The sequence below is a fragment of the Phlebotomus papatasi genome, chromosome 1 (genome assembly GCF_024763615.1).
Source record: "Phlebotomus papatasi isolate M1 chromosome 1, Ppap_2.1, whole genome shotgun sequence".
Taxonomy (NCBI): Eukaryota; Metazoa; Arthropoda; class Insecta; order Diptera; family Psychodidae; genus Phlebotomus; species Phlebotomus papatasi.
The window spans coordinates 5353513-5371467 of NC_077222.1; the positions used below are offsets into that span (position 1 = coordinate 5353513).

The 17955-nt window shown below is 36.9% G+C and overlaps 4 protein-coding genes across 4 annotated transcripts; 2 read left to right on the forward strand and 2 right to left on the reverse strand.

Moving 5' to 3' along the window:
* Positions 1-725: 725 nt before the first annotated feature.
* Positions 726-6329, forward strand: LOC129798546 (GRIP and coiled-coil domain-containing protein 1). The gene is made up of 3 exons (XM_055841747.1): positions 726-879; positions 935-2600; positions 6109-6329. Exons 1-3 carry the CDS (start codon positions 798-800, stop codon positions 6290-6292), a joined length of 1932 nt encoding a protein of 643 aa, XP_055697722.1. The 5' UTR covers positions 726-797; the 3' UTR covers positions 6293-6329.
* LOC129798547 (protein arginine methyltransferase NDUFAF7 homolog, mitochondrial) lies at positions 6299-7936 on the reverse strand. The gene is made up of 3 exons (XM_055841748.1): positions 7797-7936; positions 6753-7716; positions 6299-6690 (listed from the first exon to the last, which is right to left on the reverse strand). Coding segments are annotated over exons 1-3 (1314 nt in total). The 5' UTR covers positions 7799-7936; the 3' UTR covers positions 6299-6342.
* Positions 7937-10756: 2820 nt separating this feature from the next.
* On the reverse strand, positions 10757-16499 carry LOC129798550 (TBC1 domain family member 5). The gene is made up of 5 exons (XM_055841751.1): positions 16240-16499; positions 15635-16171; positions 15517-15567; positions 12561-12657; positions 10757-12210 (listed from the first exon to the last, which is right to left on the reverse strand). Exons 1-5 carry the CDS (start codon positions 16305-16307, stop codon positions 10936-10938), a joined length of 2028 nt encoding a protein of 675 aa, XP_055697726.1. The 5' UTR covers positions 16308-16499; the 3' UTR covers positions 10757-10935.
* Positions 16500-16523: 24 nt separating this feature from the next.
* On the forward strand, positions 16524-17575 carry LOC129798551 (uncharacterized). The gene is made up of 2 exons (XM_055841752.1): positions 16524-16755; positions 16823-17575. The coding sequence occupies exons 1-2, from the start codon at positions 16599-16601 to the stop codon at positions 17140-17142; spliced, it is 477 nt and encodes a 158-aa protein (XP_055697727.1). The 5' UTR covers positions 16524-16598; the 3' UTR covers positions 17143-17575.
* The last annotated feature ends 380 nt before the right edge of the window (positions 17576-17955 follow it).

Below are 17955 nucleotides of genomic sequence, written 5' to 3' on the forward strand. Positions count from 1 at the left end.
AAGAGTGCCCCAATGGCAGGCCAACTACGCTTACAAAAGAACAAAAAGAAGAACTTGTCATGTGGATCCTGGGATGTGCGGATGTTTGGCATCCCATCGGCAAGGAACAAATTCTGGACAGCGTCAAAATCATCTGCGAGACTTTCAAAATTCCAAAGTATTTTACGGATGGAAGGCCTGGAGATGCTTGGTCCAGGAATTTTCTCAAGCATCATCCAGAGCTCAGCATGCGCAAGCCAAAGTCCTTCTCATTGAAAAGGGCTGTGGTTACTGCTGAAAATCTCACGGAATGGTTTCAGAATTGTCGAAAATATTCTTGTAAATTGAGTGATCCAATTAAAAGACCATTTGAACCAATTAGCGAAGAGGCGATCCACTTACTGAACCCTAACTTATTTCAGTATTATCATTATTTTATAAATTTTCTTTAATATTTTTGATATTTTTTTTATATTATGTTTCTTAATGAAACAGTGAATAATTCTATGGATTTAGAAGATTTAGTTAGAAGCAAAAAAGAAGAAGAAAAAAAGAATTTCATCAGTTTAAAAACAAGCGTTTAAGTAGCACTCTACGGAAAACGATCCGGTTACCGCACCTTCTATAATAGCAATTTAATTTGCAGTTTTTTTATTTGTTAATAATTTTTATTTTCTGACAATTGTAACCATGGTAGATTTTTTAAATGTGAGGCCCCTAAATGTGGATGCCCGGCACCATGGCCTGAGGGAACCTTACCTAAATGCGGCACTGAGTCAGTGAAATATTTTGGTTTTGTGGCAATTTTCCCGAGAAAAATGTCTCAAAATGCTAAAGAATTGGAAAAAATCATAAGTACACAGCGTGAACAGTTGACCAGATATGAAACCCGTCTGAAAGGTAGGAAAATCTATTGGACTTCTTGCAAATACTATGGAAAAATTCCAAATTTTAGATGTAGTTGCTGCTTACAAGGGGCTTTTGAAGGAGAAGGAAGCCCTCGAAGTGAGTCTTGCAACACTCAGCAAGAAGGACTCTACGCAGGAGAATGGCCAGTCTAAGGACACAGAGCCGGACAATTTGCAGTTGCAAATAGCCACGTTGATGAGTTCTCTGGCAACTTTGTCTGCAGAAAAATCCCGGATGGAAGCAAGTTTTCAGGCAGACAAGAAACTCCTGAGGCAAGAGATTCAGCAGAAAGATGCCAGCCTGAAGGAAATGCAGGAGAAACTCAAAACTGCAAGCACTCAGTCTAGCTTTGATGTGGAGACTATTAAGTCTAAGTTGATTGTTGAGAGGCACGAACGGGAAAAGAATGACAATGACCACATGATGATGATTAGGGAACTTCAGAAATTACTGTCAGATGAGAGGCATCTTAAAGAGAACCTGGAGATGCAGATAAACGATTTGAAGAATCAATTTGCTACGACTAACTACAGCGACAAGACCATCAAGGAACTGACCTCTGAGTTGGATGCTGCCAGGAAGAAGATCAAGAAGTTGGAGAAAAGTGATAGTGTGATGGGAAATGAGAATTCCGCGATGGTTTTGCAGCAGCTGCAGAATGAAATTTCCTTCCTCAAACAGCAGCATGCGGCTGCCATCAAAAGTGAACAGAAAAGAGCAATCCTGGCAGAAGAGAGAACCAAGAAACTCGAAGCTCTGCATGAGGAACGCGTGGCGAGTTTGGAATCTCGCTTGGCTGAGCTATCAAAATCCGTAGGAAGCTATGATAGGCTGAGGCAGCAGGACCAAGACAACATTCACAAACTCAAAGAGAGAATAGCACAATTCGATACTCCCGATCCCAATCCCAGTCAAAACACCCAGGAAACGAGGAAACCAATGAAAGTCAATGAACTCGTGGACGAAATTATCCGCCTCAAGAAGATTCTCATTGTGGAAAATGCCAAAATTCCCAATCCCATCGATGTATCAAGAATATTTGCTTCTGCAGCAAATGATCATGGGATGTGCATGGAGGAGCAACTGAAGCTCCGAAGAGACCTAGAAAACATCCAAATGGAGAATGTCGAATTGCGAAAGAGCATTGAAGTTCAAAAGTCCCACATTCAGACACTCCAGGAGAAAGTTAAAGTGCTCAACAGAAATATTGATGAACAGGAAATGGAGCTGAAGACAAAATCTTCTGATCATGTGAATGAAATTCGAGCCGAACGAGGCAAATGGAAGGAAGTTACAGCAGCTCTTGAAGCGGACTATCGTTCGAGAATAGCTGAATTGGAGCAGCATTTGCAGAAGCAGCGAGATCGTTCGCTGGTTCTTCTGGAGGAGAAAGAAAATGAGATTCGTGCCCTGAGAACTTCTTTCAACATCTTCATGCCACCAGGAGAAGATGCAGCAGAAACCAGCAGCCAAGGATCAGGGGATCAAAAAGCACATGGAACTATCCTAGCCACACCGGGAGCGTCGAATGTCGAAGAGTATCACATGCTGCATTATGTGCACGAACTGGCCAGGAAGGATGTCGAGATATCAGCCCTGAGGAAGGCCAAACATTCCGCTGAAAGTTCTCTAAGGCAAGCTCTGCAGGACAAAGTGTCGATACAAGAGGAGCTTTTTGATAAAATCAGCCAACTGGAGGAGGATGTTGATAGGTGAGTTAATTCTGTGGAAGCTTTTTGTCTTCAATCCGTTCGATTTTCCAAAGAGAAAGAGTTCCAAATTTTTGCAATAGAAATTATGGAAAAAATCCTCTAGCCATTAATATTTTTGCAATGAAACAGAAAATTACAATTTTTGCAATGTTTTTCAATTACCTATGCTACGGAATATTAAAATTTATTAATTAATTAGAATCGTAATAACTGAGTTCATGAGCTTTTACGCCTTCTAATTCGGTTCTAGATAAATTTAACCCTTTAAGGACGATAGGAACACCGGGGTCCCATAAAGAAAATAATTTTTCCTGACTACCTAAAGTTACCTTTTCCTTATGTGTGTACGTAATTGTAAATTAGGGGGTTGTAGGAATCAAAGATATTTTTTTCCAAATCTCCAACTATTTGCTACAATAGAAAATATTTGAGCTCAATAGTGACGAATTTTCAAATTACCTTATCCATGAATGATTTTTTATTATTTTTTTTTATTCCCAATTTTTTTTTAAGCAAAAACGTCTTGGCACTAGAAAATATAATAACTAAGGTAAAGTGCCCTCAAGTCGACCGGTTCCTCAATTCTACCGGTAGAGTTATTTATTCAATTTATTTATATTTGCACTAATATTTGGCGTATGATCTAACATTAATAGGTCAATTATTCCATAAATATATACAAATCAGTGACAATTTTATAGAAATTCACCATCAAACATTCAAATATTGACCATCGATCGAGTCGAGGAACCGATCGACTCGAGGTCACTTTATCTTATACATAATATTTTTCAGAAGAACGAAAATTAACATTCATTGATATTGTCAGAAAAATTATTTCAATTTTTGGCCAATTTTTGTCCCTATCGTTCGTAGAGGCAAAGAAAGAGCTATCCGTGTATTATCTTTTCAGATGCTTTTTGGTTTCTTACCGCTTTATTACCGATTAAATTGATTGATAAATTTATTTAAAAAAAAAACCATTTCGAAATTGCTTAACAAAAGTAGGTTTTACAATATTTTAGCATGAGTAACAAACTTTTGAAAAAATAAAAAAGTAAATCCGAAAAAGTTAAATCATTTACGAATATTATACCGGCTCATGACATGACCGATTAAGTCCTATGCAGTTAGTTTGGAAATTTCAAGATCTTTCAAAACAATATAAATTTCTAAATTTGAACAAATCGCTTGAAAAAAAGGCCCTCCAAAATGGTTAAACTTTGATCCACTTTCACTTGTTGTTCCGACTCCCAAGACTTCGACGAATCCTAAATCTCCTTATGACTTTCGGCCTATTAGTCTTCTTCCTATTCTTTCAAAAGCTTTTGAAATCCTTCTATATGAACAAATTTCCCACAGTTTGACCGACAATGGTCTGGTTCGTGACTTTCAATCGAAATTGGGCTTCCAAAATCGAATCGATAGTGGCCATTTTGTGATTTTTAGGTCTTCTAGACTTCACAAAGGCTTTCGATAGTCTGCCTTATAATCTTCTGTGCTATATATTGTTTGCACTCTTCAATTTCTCATCTTCAGCTGTTGCCCTCATTCGATCTTACTTTACAGGAAAATCACAAATAGTCAAATTCGGTGAAGATGTTTCACCATCTTGTTCATTATGGCCTCTACACACTATTAGAAATTTCTTTAAAAAAATGCATTTTTAAAGAAAATTTCCCCTATCCTTGTAGGCAGAAACGTCGGATTTTTTTCAAAAAGGCAATTCTTGACGAAAATTGCTTCTAGTGTGTACACGGTAAAAAATTTCGGCACATATTTGTTCCAAAAATTAGCTCGTCCACGGACACCATAATTTTTGGCATAATCTTGTTCATTTTACGAGACTCAAAAATATACACAATATTAGTAACGAATTTGTTTCAAAACATAGCTCGTCCACGGACACCGAAAATTTTTGGAATAAATTTGTACCTTCTAGGAGGAACAAAAAGATACCCAATATTAGTAAAGAATTTGTTCCAATAAATAGCTCGTCTAGTATAAAATCGTATCCCTCTCCTTTCACACTCAGTCACCCGTCACCAACGAAGCGAGGAGGATGCCAAATCTGCGGCAATTTTCGTGCTACATGGTTTCACTTTTTTAATTCGCGATTCCCTTTTCCGTCCTGCTGCCAGCACTTGCATATGATTTCGTCATGCACACGTCTGTATAAAACACTCTTAAGTTGATTTTTATTTGATCCTTATAAACTTTCGCCACCGAAATCCACCTCGACTGAAATATAGGTCTTAACTGTAAGACGAAATCACTTACACGGATTTGTTCCCGACAATGGGAACGAAAAGATTCCCCAAATGAGTAACAATTTCTTTCCAAAAATTACCTCGTCCACGGACACCGAAAATTTTTGGAACAAATATGTTACAGATGTAGGAATAATATTGTTATAAAAAAATGTACCAATTTGTTCCTGACAGTGGGAACAAAACAGACGAGTGCAACAAATTCTGTTCCAAATTTCGGGAACAAATTTGTATAAAAAGAAACCAACTCAAATTTGAAGACATTCCACCGTATCAAAACGGTTCCAAAAGAAAACTCTAACAAAATTGTAACTGTATTTTGTAACGAAACTGTAAAGAAGACTTTGTGGAAGAAAAAAATATCTTCTCTAGGTACAAATTGATTCCAAAAAAATTTGTTCCAAGGAAAACTTATTCCAATATTTTGGTCAGTGTCCAAAAGTTTTTACCGTGTAGTTGGAAACGTCAAATTTTTATCAAAAACGCAATTTTTGACGAATATTGCTCCCAATATGTAGAGGCCTTAAGGTATTAAACGCATTAAACTTGTCCTCAATGTAGATCAAGTCTCAGAAAAGCCTAAAGTACTGGAGAGACCTTCGAGTTAAGCCGAAGTTTAAAACAAAAGACGGATTAGTCAGAAACTAATGGAAATATAATCTGTGGGGGAATTCTGTAATTTTCGTGGCATTGTCATGCGTGAGTTCGAAACCTGACAATGCCATTCGAGTTTTTTTTTGTCATATCATATGAGTTCGAAAATGCAATTCATTGAATTTTAAAAGAAATCCCTTGATGTTTTTATGAAAATACAGTATGTGTTGGTTTATTTGTTTAACAAAATTCATTGTCATTTGAATTGCCAGAAATTTCAAATATGTGACTTCTGACATTGCCACGTGAACTCAAATGGCAATGTCGCGGCTACAGAATCGCATTTTCGAAAAAGCTCTCCTAAGATTCGAACCCAATTGGTCATATGGCATTGCCAGAGCGTTACAGAATTCCCCTTCTGATCATTATTTTGATTGTAATTACGTTAAGCCGTCTCTCGGCTTATGTTGCAAGTATGTCTAGAGCATTAACTTCGATGCTGATGGATAAATTTCGATTATTCGCAGATTTGTGGCATTTTTTTTTAATTTTCTGATCTCTGTAAGGAATCAAGGGAAACCTGGATAAATTAGTTAGGCGCTGGAAAATTTCCCAGATATTTTAAAAGTTAAATAAATTTTCAGGCTCGAAAGATGCAAATCTCGCGAAGGTGCCAATTTAGAGTACCTCAAGAATGTGACACTGAGTTTTCTGGCCACAAATGACAACGTGAGCAAGAGGCACATGCTGAATGCCATTGGAGCAGTCCTGAAATTCAGTCCAGTCGAAATGAAGTCCATCAACAATTATTTTACCAAGAAACTGTAAATGCTGTTAAATATTAAAGTATTATTTATTGTTCACATACTAAATTGTCGTCATTGAGTGAATCCCGACAGTGGAAATTTCTGAAGGATACTCTCCAGGACTGTGGGAAATATGGCAAAAAACTTAAAGCGATGCCCCATTTTATCTGAGTGAGTTAGGAGGTTGTATCCTGTTTCTAGATCTGTCTTTTGGTCACCTTTGGCATTCTCCAGGAGCACCTTTAGTCGGACATCGCTTCCAAGTCGCTGCAGGAAGTCTGATTGATAAATAGGACCGAATGTGATGACTTTCTGACCTTTTTCAGCTGCAAATTTCAGCTGTTTGAAGTCCACATCTGCAGTGAGATCGGCTTGTCCAGGATTCTCTAGAGGATTGTGAAGTTGATGCTGCCTGAATGCCTGAGGGAATCAGGAATTTTTATTACTTGCTATTTGTGTTTAAAATGAAGATAAAATCTTACTCTGAAAGTATCTGATTTATCTCCATTGTGCCCGTAGTCCATGATCAGGCTGAATCCTCCATTCTCTTCCAGTCGGTCTGCCATCTGATTTATCACATTTAATGCATCCAGGGAGAATTCAATGTGATCTCTCTGGTCAGCGAATTGCCCTGAGAGCTGAGAAAAGACTTTAGAAGCTGGAGTTTCAGCCCTGGACATGACAAATCTGAAGGTATCATCTTTTCCAGGATCCAAATCCACAAGAACTTCTTTCCAGATACCATCCTTCCGCTCCAGTTTATGAACTGGGAGAGCGTCGAAGAACTCATGAGCGTAGAAGATTGAAAAGTTCCTAGGAACATCCTCAAGGCTTCTGTACCAGAATATTTTAACTCCTGACAGAGTTTCTCCGGCGTAATGATGCTTGGACTGAGGATCTGTGACTTCGTCGTGAGTGAAACAGAGTCGATTGGCTTGGGCTTGACACATGAAAGGACTAATCTCCACCAGATGCACTGACAGATCTGGCGAGGAGAGTCCAAGCTGTGTAAGAACTCGAAGAATGTCCTGTGCCAAGGTACCTCGACCAGGACCCAATTCGACTAACTGAAGAGGCTTCGGTGAACCGATTTTGCGCCATTCTGTCAATATCCAAATTGCAACCATCTCACCGAATATTTGTCCAACTTCTGGGGAAGTTATAAAGTCTCCTTCCCTACCAAAAACATCCTTAGACATGTAGTATCCCCCAGAAGGATTCGTAAGAATCTCCTTCATGTAACTCGCCACAGTTATTGGCCCCGTGGCTTGAATTCGAGCAGATATTTGTTTAGCCAGGGGCACATCCTGCTTTGGGAATTCACGTTGAGGCTTCTTTTGCTGCGGAGAGTCCTTAAACTGAGGTCTCTTAATAGTTTTATAGCAAAATCTCCTTGGAAAAAGTGAATTTCTTCCCATATTCAAACAAAATCTTCCTGAAGATAACCTAAAATAAATTATTTAAAAAAAATATTGATATTTACTAGTTTACAAGTGAATTTTGCAATTTATTTCAATTGTACTCACATTATTTATCACGTTCCTTGTTTTATCTTTTAATGACAAGACCTTTTTAACCCTTTAAAAAGAGAAAAGAAAACGTCCTTGCGTGTTGTTGACCTTTTGTTTACAATTTTCACTTGACGTCTCTGGTACCCGGCGCGAGTCAACACGATAGAAGAATTCACAGCTATTGCAATCATTGGAATTAATATTTTAATGCACATGCATAATTCGCTTTTTGCGATTTTTTCACTGACTTGACGACTGACAAATTTTTGACATCGATTTTTCAAAGTTTAAGCACTCTGGAGACTCTGGAGGGCCGTTTTTTCAACCGATTTGCTTAAAATTGGATTTTTTGGAAAGGTCTTGAAATTCCTAATCTGGTTGCATCGATATTTATCCGTAATGAACCATTGAAGTATTTTTTTGTCCTAAAGTTTGTTGTTTTCGGGTTAGAGGTCAAGCGGTAAGAGATATCAACTTCGGGTCTTTACCTTACAGTGATGAATGATCTAAAAAGTTCTATAATTATAAAATTAATCAAGTTCTAACCTCAAAGGCCTTGGAATTAGAATCTGTATTTAAAATATTTTTGCCTTGGTCAAAATTGGTTGTACAGTAGACTCTCTCTCAATTGGGCATTTGGGGCGAAATGTCATCCGGTTTATCGATTGATTTGGACATCAAAGCCTTTGTAAATTCCACAAAAAGCGTTCAATTATAAAGAATCACGATAAAATAGGAAGAAATACGGCGAATTTATATAAAGGATAGTAGCAATGGGTTTTCTGTACGTTTCTTCCACTCTTGAAAGAATTATTTGCTTAAAGATTATTGGAAATTACATCAAGATTTCTTCACTTGAAAATATATTAAATATTACAAGACTAAAAATCAATTATATACTGAGAAAATAATTGTAAACGATTTAGTACAATCTTGTAAAATATTGTTTTATGTGGAAAAGTAACAAGATGTTTACCGCTCCATGTCTTCATAGAGATTTTTATTGAATCTTGCTATATTTTAATTCAACTACATATCTTATTAGATTCAAATTCACCAAGATTGTTACACAAGATTCTTGTAAAATTTCTGTCAAAATCTTGTATTTATTAGTTTGTCAACCAATGGAGTGAAAAACAACAAAAGTTTCCTTTTATAGTATTTCTTTTTTTTTTCAAAATGCCTATGGAATTTTTTCTATCAAATTATTTGTGAATTCATGATATAATAATACCAAAAATTATGCATCAATGTGTTTTCTGTAGAGAATAATAAAAAAAATGACTTTAGAAACCATTCCCGATCAAAAAATATGGATTTTTTTTTTGGAAAAGAGAGTAATTTTGACAATACTTTTACAAGATATTACAAAAAAAAACTATAGCGAATATAAGGTAGCGATAAATCTTGGTACTATCCTTCAAATATTCTTTTTTTTTATATTTTTGCATAGGATTTTAAAAATAAAGAGGAAAAGCAATAAAATAAATAAGTTCTAAACTAACTGAGAAAAAGAATATATTTATGTGTTAAATAATACATTAAAGTTAAAGTTCTGAAAAATTGCTCAAAATTCCATAATCTAATCCTAAATTTGAAACCGGTTAACCGTCAATCCTAAAAACCCGGTTGTTTGGAATCACTAGTTGTAGGTTGGACACCAACGCCAAGACAGCGGTGGACACATAAATCTCTTGCCTGTTATTATGCCTATAAAACATGCACAGTTTCAAGGGCAGTTTGATATTTTTATACGAAATGTGCGCATTTATACTGTCTTTTTTTTAAGTAAATACATAAATTGCAACATAAAATATATTAAATGACTGCATATTCACGAAGTAGACATAAAAGCATAGTCTTTAGAAAACATAAAATGCGTAGAAGGACATTGAAACACAAGAGCTCAAAGTCAAAACTTGAAACCTTTTATCTCAGAGATTTATCAGCCGAATTTAATCAATGAATACTCAATCGAAAGGTCTCGAAAAATCCTACAAAATGGCGCTATAGATAAGTTCACAAGTCAAGCCCAAGGGACGCTACAGGTTATCAAAGTTTTCGAATAATAAGAAAAGTTTTAAGTTTAGAAACTATTCTCAATCGCTTTTAATGATCTTATAATATGTATGTCTATTACTTTTAATGTGTTATAGAGAGAGATATGGCCTCATAGTATTCTTCGATTTCAGTAGAATCATTACATATTTTGACTTATTTTTGTAACTGCTTTAATTATTTTCTTCTTAAATAGTAATCAGATTTTATATGACTGAATAGCCTTTCATAAACCTTGATCCCATGCCGAGTTTCAGCTTTCTATCTTTTCTCAGAGAGGAGTTATAGAGGAAAAAGTCCTCATTTTGTACGGGGACTGCTGGAAGGAGTGGTGGGAGGAAACGTATATATACATTTTTTAAGAGCCTTCCATTACCCTTGATCCTATGCCAATTTTCTGATTTCTTCTTCTTTTCACAGAGGAGTTATAGTGGAAAAGGTCATTATTTTGCATGGTGGCTACAAGAAGGAGTGGAGGGGGGAAGAACGTATATACATGGTTTAAAAGCGTTTCATTCATAAACCTTGATCCCATGCCAAGTTTCAGCTTTCTATCTTTTCTCAGAGAGGAGTTATAGAGGAAAAAGTCCTCATTTTGTATGGGGGCTACTTGAAGGAGGGACGGGGCGAGGGGTTAGTATCCATGGATAAATAGCTTAAGTCATACATTGACCCCATACCGAATTTCAAGAAGATCTCTTTAGCTAACGTTGAGTAATTCGATGTCAAAATAGTAATTTTTCGAAAGAATAAAGGCGTTTTTACAAGGACTCCTGGCGAATATCGTCCTTTTTGGCCCACAAAAACCACACATTTTTGACCAATGTCCTTTGTATCATAAACTTTTTACCATATATGAGGACCAATACGACAAATCCAATACAGATTTCCAAAAGCACAATTTGAAACACCAAGAATATATTCTCAAACTGATCAATAATCTTTATTTTTCTCAATAAAACTTTTATAATGCATTTTCATTGCAATTTATATTGTACAAAAAATTGCTTCAAAAAACTTGAAGCTGTCATATCACATAAAACTACAAAAAAACAGACATGAGAAATTGTCCTAGGAATGCTCCATAGTCTGATGATTAGGGATTAGTATTTGGAGGACGCTTGATCTTTTCGGGATGTGGAACAATTTTCTGGGAACTTGTGGACTCTTCATCCCCAGAAATTCCACCATGTCGCTGCATAACCCTCATTTCCAGAGACTTTCGATCCCCAATTATCTTTGCTGCCTTTCGCGACATGATTGTATTTGGTCTTTCGTAGCTTCCAGAATCATCTCTGAAAGTAATAGTTTCCTCCGCAGGGACAACTTCAAAGGATCTATCGACGTCCAATCTTCTGAGATTCCTTGCTGATTCAGTTCTTTCGGGCATTTTTGGTTTTCGACGTCGGGCAAGAGGCAGAGTATTTGGAGGATGGAGATCATGTAGTCTCATATGCCCAGATTCATTTGCTTCAAACGCTGGCTCAACAGGAGGCTGTCGGATGTTCATAGGGCTGGTATGACGTGTTTCCAGCAGAGCACAGAGCTCCTCAATCCCATCGAGGACACGGTAATACTCATGAGCTCCATGTCCAGGAGCATGTTGCTTGAGAACTGTTGCATACTTGAGGAGTTTGCACTTTGTGATATTCATAATACTGTAGGCATGCTGAAGTTCTAGCCGAAGGACAGTCGGATCATTCTCCAAATATCCCTCGACTACTTCACTGTCATGGTAGTCTAGATTCGTGTCAGTCATCACATTCATTACAGCCAAATTGTGCAGATAGTCAGAAGTGTGAATCCTCGAGAGGGAGGATGTCCTATATCTCTCAATTCTATCACTCTCCCTCCGAGTACGTCCCAAGAACACATTGTTCTTGACCAGATTCAGGGATCGAGGAGTATCCAATGATATTTGCTTAATATACCGCGGAGGTACGTAAATAAACACTCCACTGGGTCTCAAATACTTCTCCGGACGCATCATGTGCAGAGAATATTTCACCATGAGACCGATATCCACAGGATTGGGATACTTCATAAGAGTATTGATTACAGTGGAATAGTCAGCGGTCAATATAACATCACGGACACTAATGAGGATTGTGGCAGCGACATAGGGAATAAGTTCCAAATCATTGCCAGAGGCAAAAATTGCATCCCAGAGGATCAAGACATCCATAAAGGAAAATTCCCGTCCGTAGAGGACACGGAACCAGCGAATGGCGAGGATTGATAGAGGCACTTCCAGTTTAATCATGTGATCCTGCAACTGAATATCGTGCCTGGCGAGAATGTTGTCCTGGAGGGATTTTACGTATTTTTCAATCTCCCCACTTGCAGTATCTTTGGGATGTCCTGATGAAGTCTAAGTGGAAAATATAGCGAATCTTCATGCATACTTTCACGGATATTTCTTGTCTAATTGCGCTGTTCCAAGGAAAAATCTATCTCCTGAACATACTTTTTAGCACATGACTGTCCTCAAGTGCTTCTGCATAATCGACTTCTTTTTGTGTTGATTTTCTGCCACGACTGTTTGGCGGTTTTGAAACACACCGAGGACTGGGGAAAACAGTCGAGACAAGAACCAACGCAAAGAAAAGTCGATAAAGCAGAGAACCACTCGAGAACCGCCATATACTAAAAAAATGTTCAGGAAAGATTTCCCTTTTCCTTTTCAATTGGAATAGCACCATAAATAAATCGACTACTTACACTAGGAACAGTGGGCAAGTGTCCCGTGGGATCTGGAACCATTCCAGTAATTTTATAATATTTTTCCATTTTATCCATAAGTTTTACAAAGAGAGCGCTAAAAAATTGTAAATTAATTAAAGGGAGCAGAAGATAAATCTAAAACGGTTTTAGGGTTTTAAATTTAATACATTTGAGCTAATTTAGCCTATTTTTTCAAATAACCTAAAAAAAAGACGAAGAGAAAAGTGAGGTTATGCGAAACATAACCTTGACTCCACATAGAAAAAATGTTTTAATTTTAACCAAACTTTAACATTTTCTTTTCAAACATTCAGACAACACTTGTTGAAAATTAATGAGTTAATGAATAAATGGAAAGGGATATTTTTTGCAGCCTAGTACGTATTTTTTTGAACGGTTAGGTCTATAAATATAGACACATAGACACTTTGATTACTGAACTACCCAACGAGCACAGTTAGCTGAAAAAAGCAGCGTTTTCAGCATATATTTGTTGAGCCGATAAGCAAAAATATGCTGACCGGTCAGCAGTTCTCGAACAAAAAGTGCTAACCAAAAATATGGAAATGGCATTGCTTCGCGAGTATCGTTTTAAGGTTAGCAGAATTCAGCTGCAAATGCATTATGTTTTCATCTAAATTGTAATCTGTTAGCATTTGGTGCTCGATAGATATGATTCCTTGAAATACAGTAGACGCTCTCACAATTGGGCATTTGGGGCGAAATGTCATACGGTTTATCGATAGATTTGGGCGCCAGAACCTTTGTAAATTCCACAAAAAGTGTTCAATTATAAAGGATCACGATAAAATAGGAAGAACTACAGCGAATTTGAGCAAATTTGCTTCATAATTAAACGTGAAAATTGTCAACAAAATTTTCCGCCAGATTGAAAAAGAGCCGATTGAGTGAGAGTCTACTGTATCCAGTTAAAGTTTTAAAAGGAATTAGGGAACGTTTTTCTCAAACGATTGGTGTCATATTTAAGATTCGGAAAGGTTTCGGAATCGCTGACAAATCTGAACCGATTCTAAGCCGGGTAAGCCACTAATGAACCGGTTATAAACCGATAACTAATTTTTATCCTATGAAGTTTGTAGCAAGTTTAAAGCGACGACAGCGCTACGGCGAAGAAGAGAAGTAGTCAATGTCACATAGATTTCATTCATTCGAAGTCAAAACATCAAGAAGAAGCCACGCGAATCACCAAATCTATTAAATCAAGTTTTTTCATATCCATCCAAGATATAAGAAACTCAGAGTCTCCGGAATATTATCCACGCAGTACCTCTAATCCATTCTATCTATCATACACAAGTATTGCGCCGGGCATAGAAGCCCTCTCGTTTCCGGTAGACTATCACTAACCTTAACCATCTTACATTATCTCATAGGTAATAATTCCCACATATCCGAAACTCAAATGAATTACTTCTGGGGGATCTTGTCATTTATGTATTAATCGGTACTATTTTTTTTTAAATTCTGAGTTTGTTATTTATTTATGAATATTCAGGAATGAAATTTAATTATTGGTTTAATCTTCATTTTTTTTAATAATACAGTCGAGTTCCTCAAATTTGAACTCCTCAAATTTGAACGACGGTTGAGTTCAAAATGTAAAATTTGAGGTTATGTGTAGAAAATTTTGCGTGGAGTCTGAATTAGAACCATTTTTCTCTGGTATTTCCTCAATATTATCGTATTATATTAACTTCCACAGCAAATTACATTTATTTAACAATAAATTACATTGATATATTCTCTAAAAGTATCTTTCTTAAATTTGGGAAAGTGCATTTTACATGAATTCCGTTACGTTTTTGAAAATATTGTTCAAATTTGAGGAGTAAGAAATGTCATCTATACCCCCCAAATGTTCAAATTTGAGGAACTCTCTGTAAATATATAAGTGACATTTCTCTCTACAATTGGGCGTATGCCCAAATGGCTCACAGCTCAGTTTGAGCTAGCCATTCTCACTTTTCTCTCACAATGCTTCAAATCGCGCCAGTTGGACATATCAGTGTTTTTCCTGTTTTTTTTTCTTTACGATTTTATGTGAAAACATTTTGTTACAAAGTGTTTTTTATCATAAATTTAATGAATAATTTACCATGGCATATACAACCTACGAAAGAGCTTTTCCACCGTTTTGCTCTGGAGGTTGGGCACCAACGCTAAGACGGCGGTGGACGCAGTCACAAACATCTCACAAAAATCCTATTGTAACGCGCTATTAAGACATTGTTGATGAAATAAATTATCTATCTATCTATCTATATCTAATCGGTTGCGAATCGGTAAACTTAAAAAAATGCCCTTTGGAAAATCCTTAAATTCGTAAACACTCACTAGGCCTACTAAACTTTTTCTCATGAATAAGACCTCTTCTACAGAATCTCATTAATAGCATTTAAGTCGCAAATTCGAGCATTCCGCAAAGCTTCGATGCTTTTCAAGTCCGTTTTGTCATTAAGTTCGAAAACAAATTCAGAAGCCGGTAAGAAATGAATTTTCGGACGCAGCCAAAATCCCGAACGCCAAAAACCCGAAAGCCAAAATCCTGAAAAGGATGAAATGGAGGAAAATGTGTAGAATAATTACCCACGACACAGAAAATTTCCCTTTTCGCGATTTTGGCGTTTTTTGGCGTTCGGGAAAAAACCCAGAAACCGGTAGGAAATGAATTTTATAATAAGTATGAATTAAAATTTTTGGTGATCTAAAGGGCGATTCTATAATGTCTGATAAAAGTCGTATGACATTTTAGAGCAGGAAACATTAAAATTCAATGAACGTCGAATAGCCACGGCAAGGAGCTAATTATGAAGCTTTATTATTAAATCTGTCTGTAAATTTGTCATATGACATTGTCATACTGTTACAGATTTCCCCTACTGATCTGTTTTATTAAAAAATAAAATAAAATAAAAAATTAAGAGACACTTACTAGCTGTCCTCTTCGAGAAATTCAGGATCAAGGATTTCCTGCAAAGTATGACTGGAATAAATTGAAAAATTATTAATATTTTGAAAATCGGAATATTTAGAGGTCATACGGGTCATACTTTACACATTGTACGAGGTCTTTGACATGGGATAAAACTCGATGGTCGCTGTGGATGATAAAGACAAGTGGGGCTAGAAGCTCATGCATTCCCTGTCGGTAGCAAATGAGGGGATTGCTGCGTGCATAGCAGAAGAGGATGTTTGTCATAATCTCCTGAATCTGAGGTTTTCTGAAGAAATCAATCCCGGGAAATGTTCGCTGGACATCCTGACGGATCAACTTGCTGAGTTCTTGGTCACAGAAGTGCTGATTCCAGACACTTTCATTTGATTGCGAAAGGGGATCATCGTTGTTCGGGACATTTCCCTGATAGGGATTATGATTGAATTGAGCTTTGAGATCCTGGTAAGCTTCCCGTGCCTCTCTTCTCTGTTTTAGCCAATTTGTTGGATCATGCTGAAATACCCGCAAAAGCAAAGCCCAGCAAATGCTCCGGAACTTTGACACCTTCAAATCCCCCTCGATGGCTTTCTCGCGCAATTTTACCAAATATTCGCACTGAGACAAATCCGTGCACAGTTCAATCCACTCTAATCTACCATGAGAAGATTATCAGTGCATTAATTTAGGGAAAATGTTCCTGAAATTTTTATCGCAACTTACTCATATTTTTCAACAGATGATAACTCAGTTTGAGCCTCCTGTGCAAGGCTTGGTTCCCGGCCAGTCATTTTCCTCGACTTTTTCGATGTAACGTTTCACATAAATATGATATTCATTTAAATTGGACTGTACACAAAAGACTGAGTTAAAAAGAACCACACACAGGCAATATAACGCGCAGAGTTTTTTTTTTATAAATAAAAAACGCGATACCTTCCCATAGTTTCTTATTCTTGACATGTGAATGACATCTTTGAACTTGAACAGCTGTTATCCAACTTTATCCAGTTTTACACAAAATTCGCGCTTCCCTCGGAAATTTTTGCTTTTCCCACTATTTTTTTCCATTATATTTGCAAATGGAGAAAACTGATATAATATTGTGGGTCGGGTCGTACACTTTGATCATTCTGGTATTTTGTTTAATTTTCTGTCTTAGACATAAACAGGATCGAGAGCGGGAAAATGAACAAGATCGGGAACGAGAACGTATACGAGCAGGTCGAATTCGAAGAGGTGCGTCATATTTTTTAGATATAAAACATTCAGGGTTATGTACTAATTAAGGACATATTCCTTACAGCTAATCCCCTCTTACCACTCTCGAATCACGGACCCCACATGTGTGCAGATCCTGGAGCATTTCATACAACAGAAACTGGAGAATCAGAACGTCCAATAGGATTTGCACCGGAAGTAATGAACGGAACAACTGAAAATGAAGTTCCATCGGCACCACTTCCTTCGTGCCCGGTGGAAGATTCACCACCAAGGCATGATACTACTTTGGAATCATCATTTTCAGAGCATCCGTGTAACAATGATATTGATCCGCCTTCTTATGAAGAAGTAGTGAGCAATGAAACTTACTACGAGCAACCGTCCGAGCCATCCGAGCCTTAATCTTAATTAGTAATGTAAGAACGGAAACTCAAACGCCTCTCTTCCTTCTCAACTCCAACATGACCAACAACCTCATTACCTCTCAAAGTAAACAGGAATCTCCTTAACAACTAAAAAAGACTTAAGATCATTCAGATCAACTGTACATAAAGACAAAATCTTCAAATACGGCTCAGACCGTTTAGACAGGGTAAAAAAGAAACTACAAAACTGCCACCATCGTTAACCATTACTACCTCAAGAGCTTGAACAACAAGGAATCTAGCGAAGCAATTATAACTAAGAATAGGCTACATTCCTGCCATTTAATATTAAAATAGAAAAAAAATGTTACAGGCTATTTTATCGCCCTCGAATATGAGAAAAACTTCGAATGATGTACAAATATTCTTTTAATTTTTGAATAAAATGTTATATAACTTTGGGATATGGACTTTTGTGTTTTATTCATTTTAAACTATTTTTCTCTATTTATTTTATAAATTTAACCCCGGTCCCCTGCCTAGGTTGTAAGAGGCCGTAGCAGCATTCAATTGAAAATAATGGCTTCCCGCCTTTTCATACAAATAAAATCCCGCCAAAAATTTTACGGTTTACCGGACTGACGACGAGCAAATATTAGCTGAAAAACTAGTCAGGGATTTGGGTAGGTAATTTATCTTACATTTTAAGTCACTGACTTGTAGTATTACGTCTAAGTGTACGCTTTGTGGAACTCGAGTCAATCTGGCCAAAGAAGAACCCAGAAAACCCATACATTTTCCAAGGAACCGAGGAAACCCGTTATTTCTTTTAGGATATTCACAAAGAACC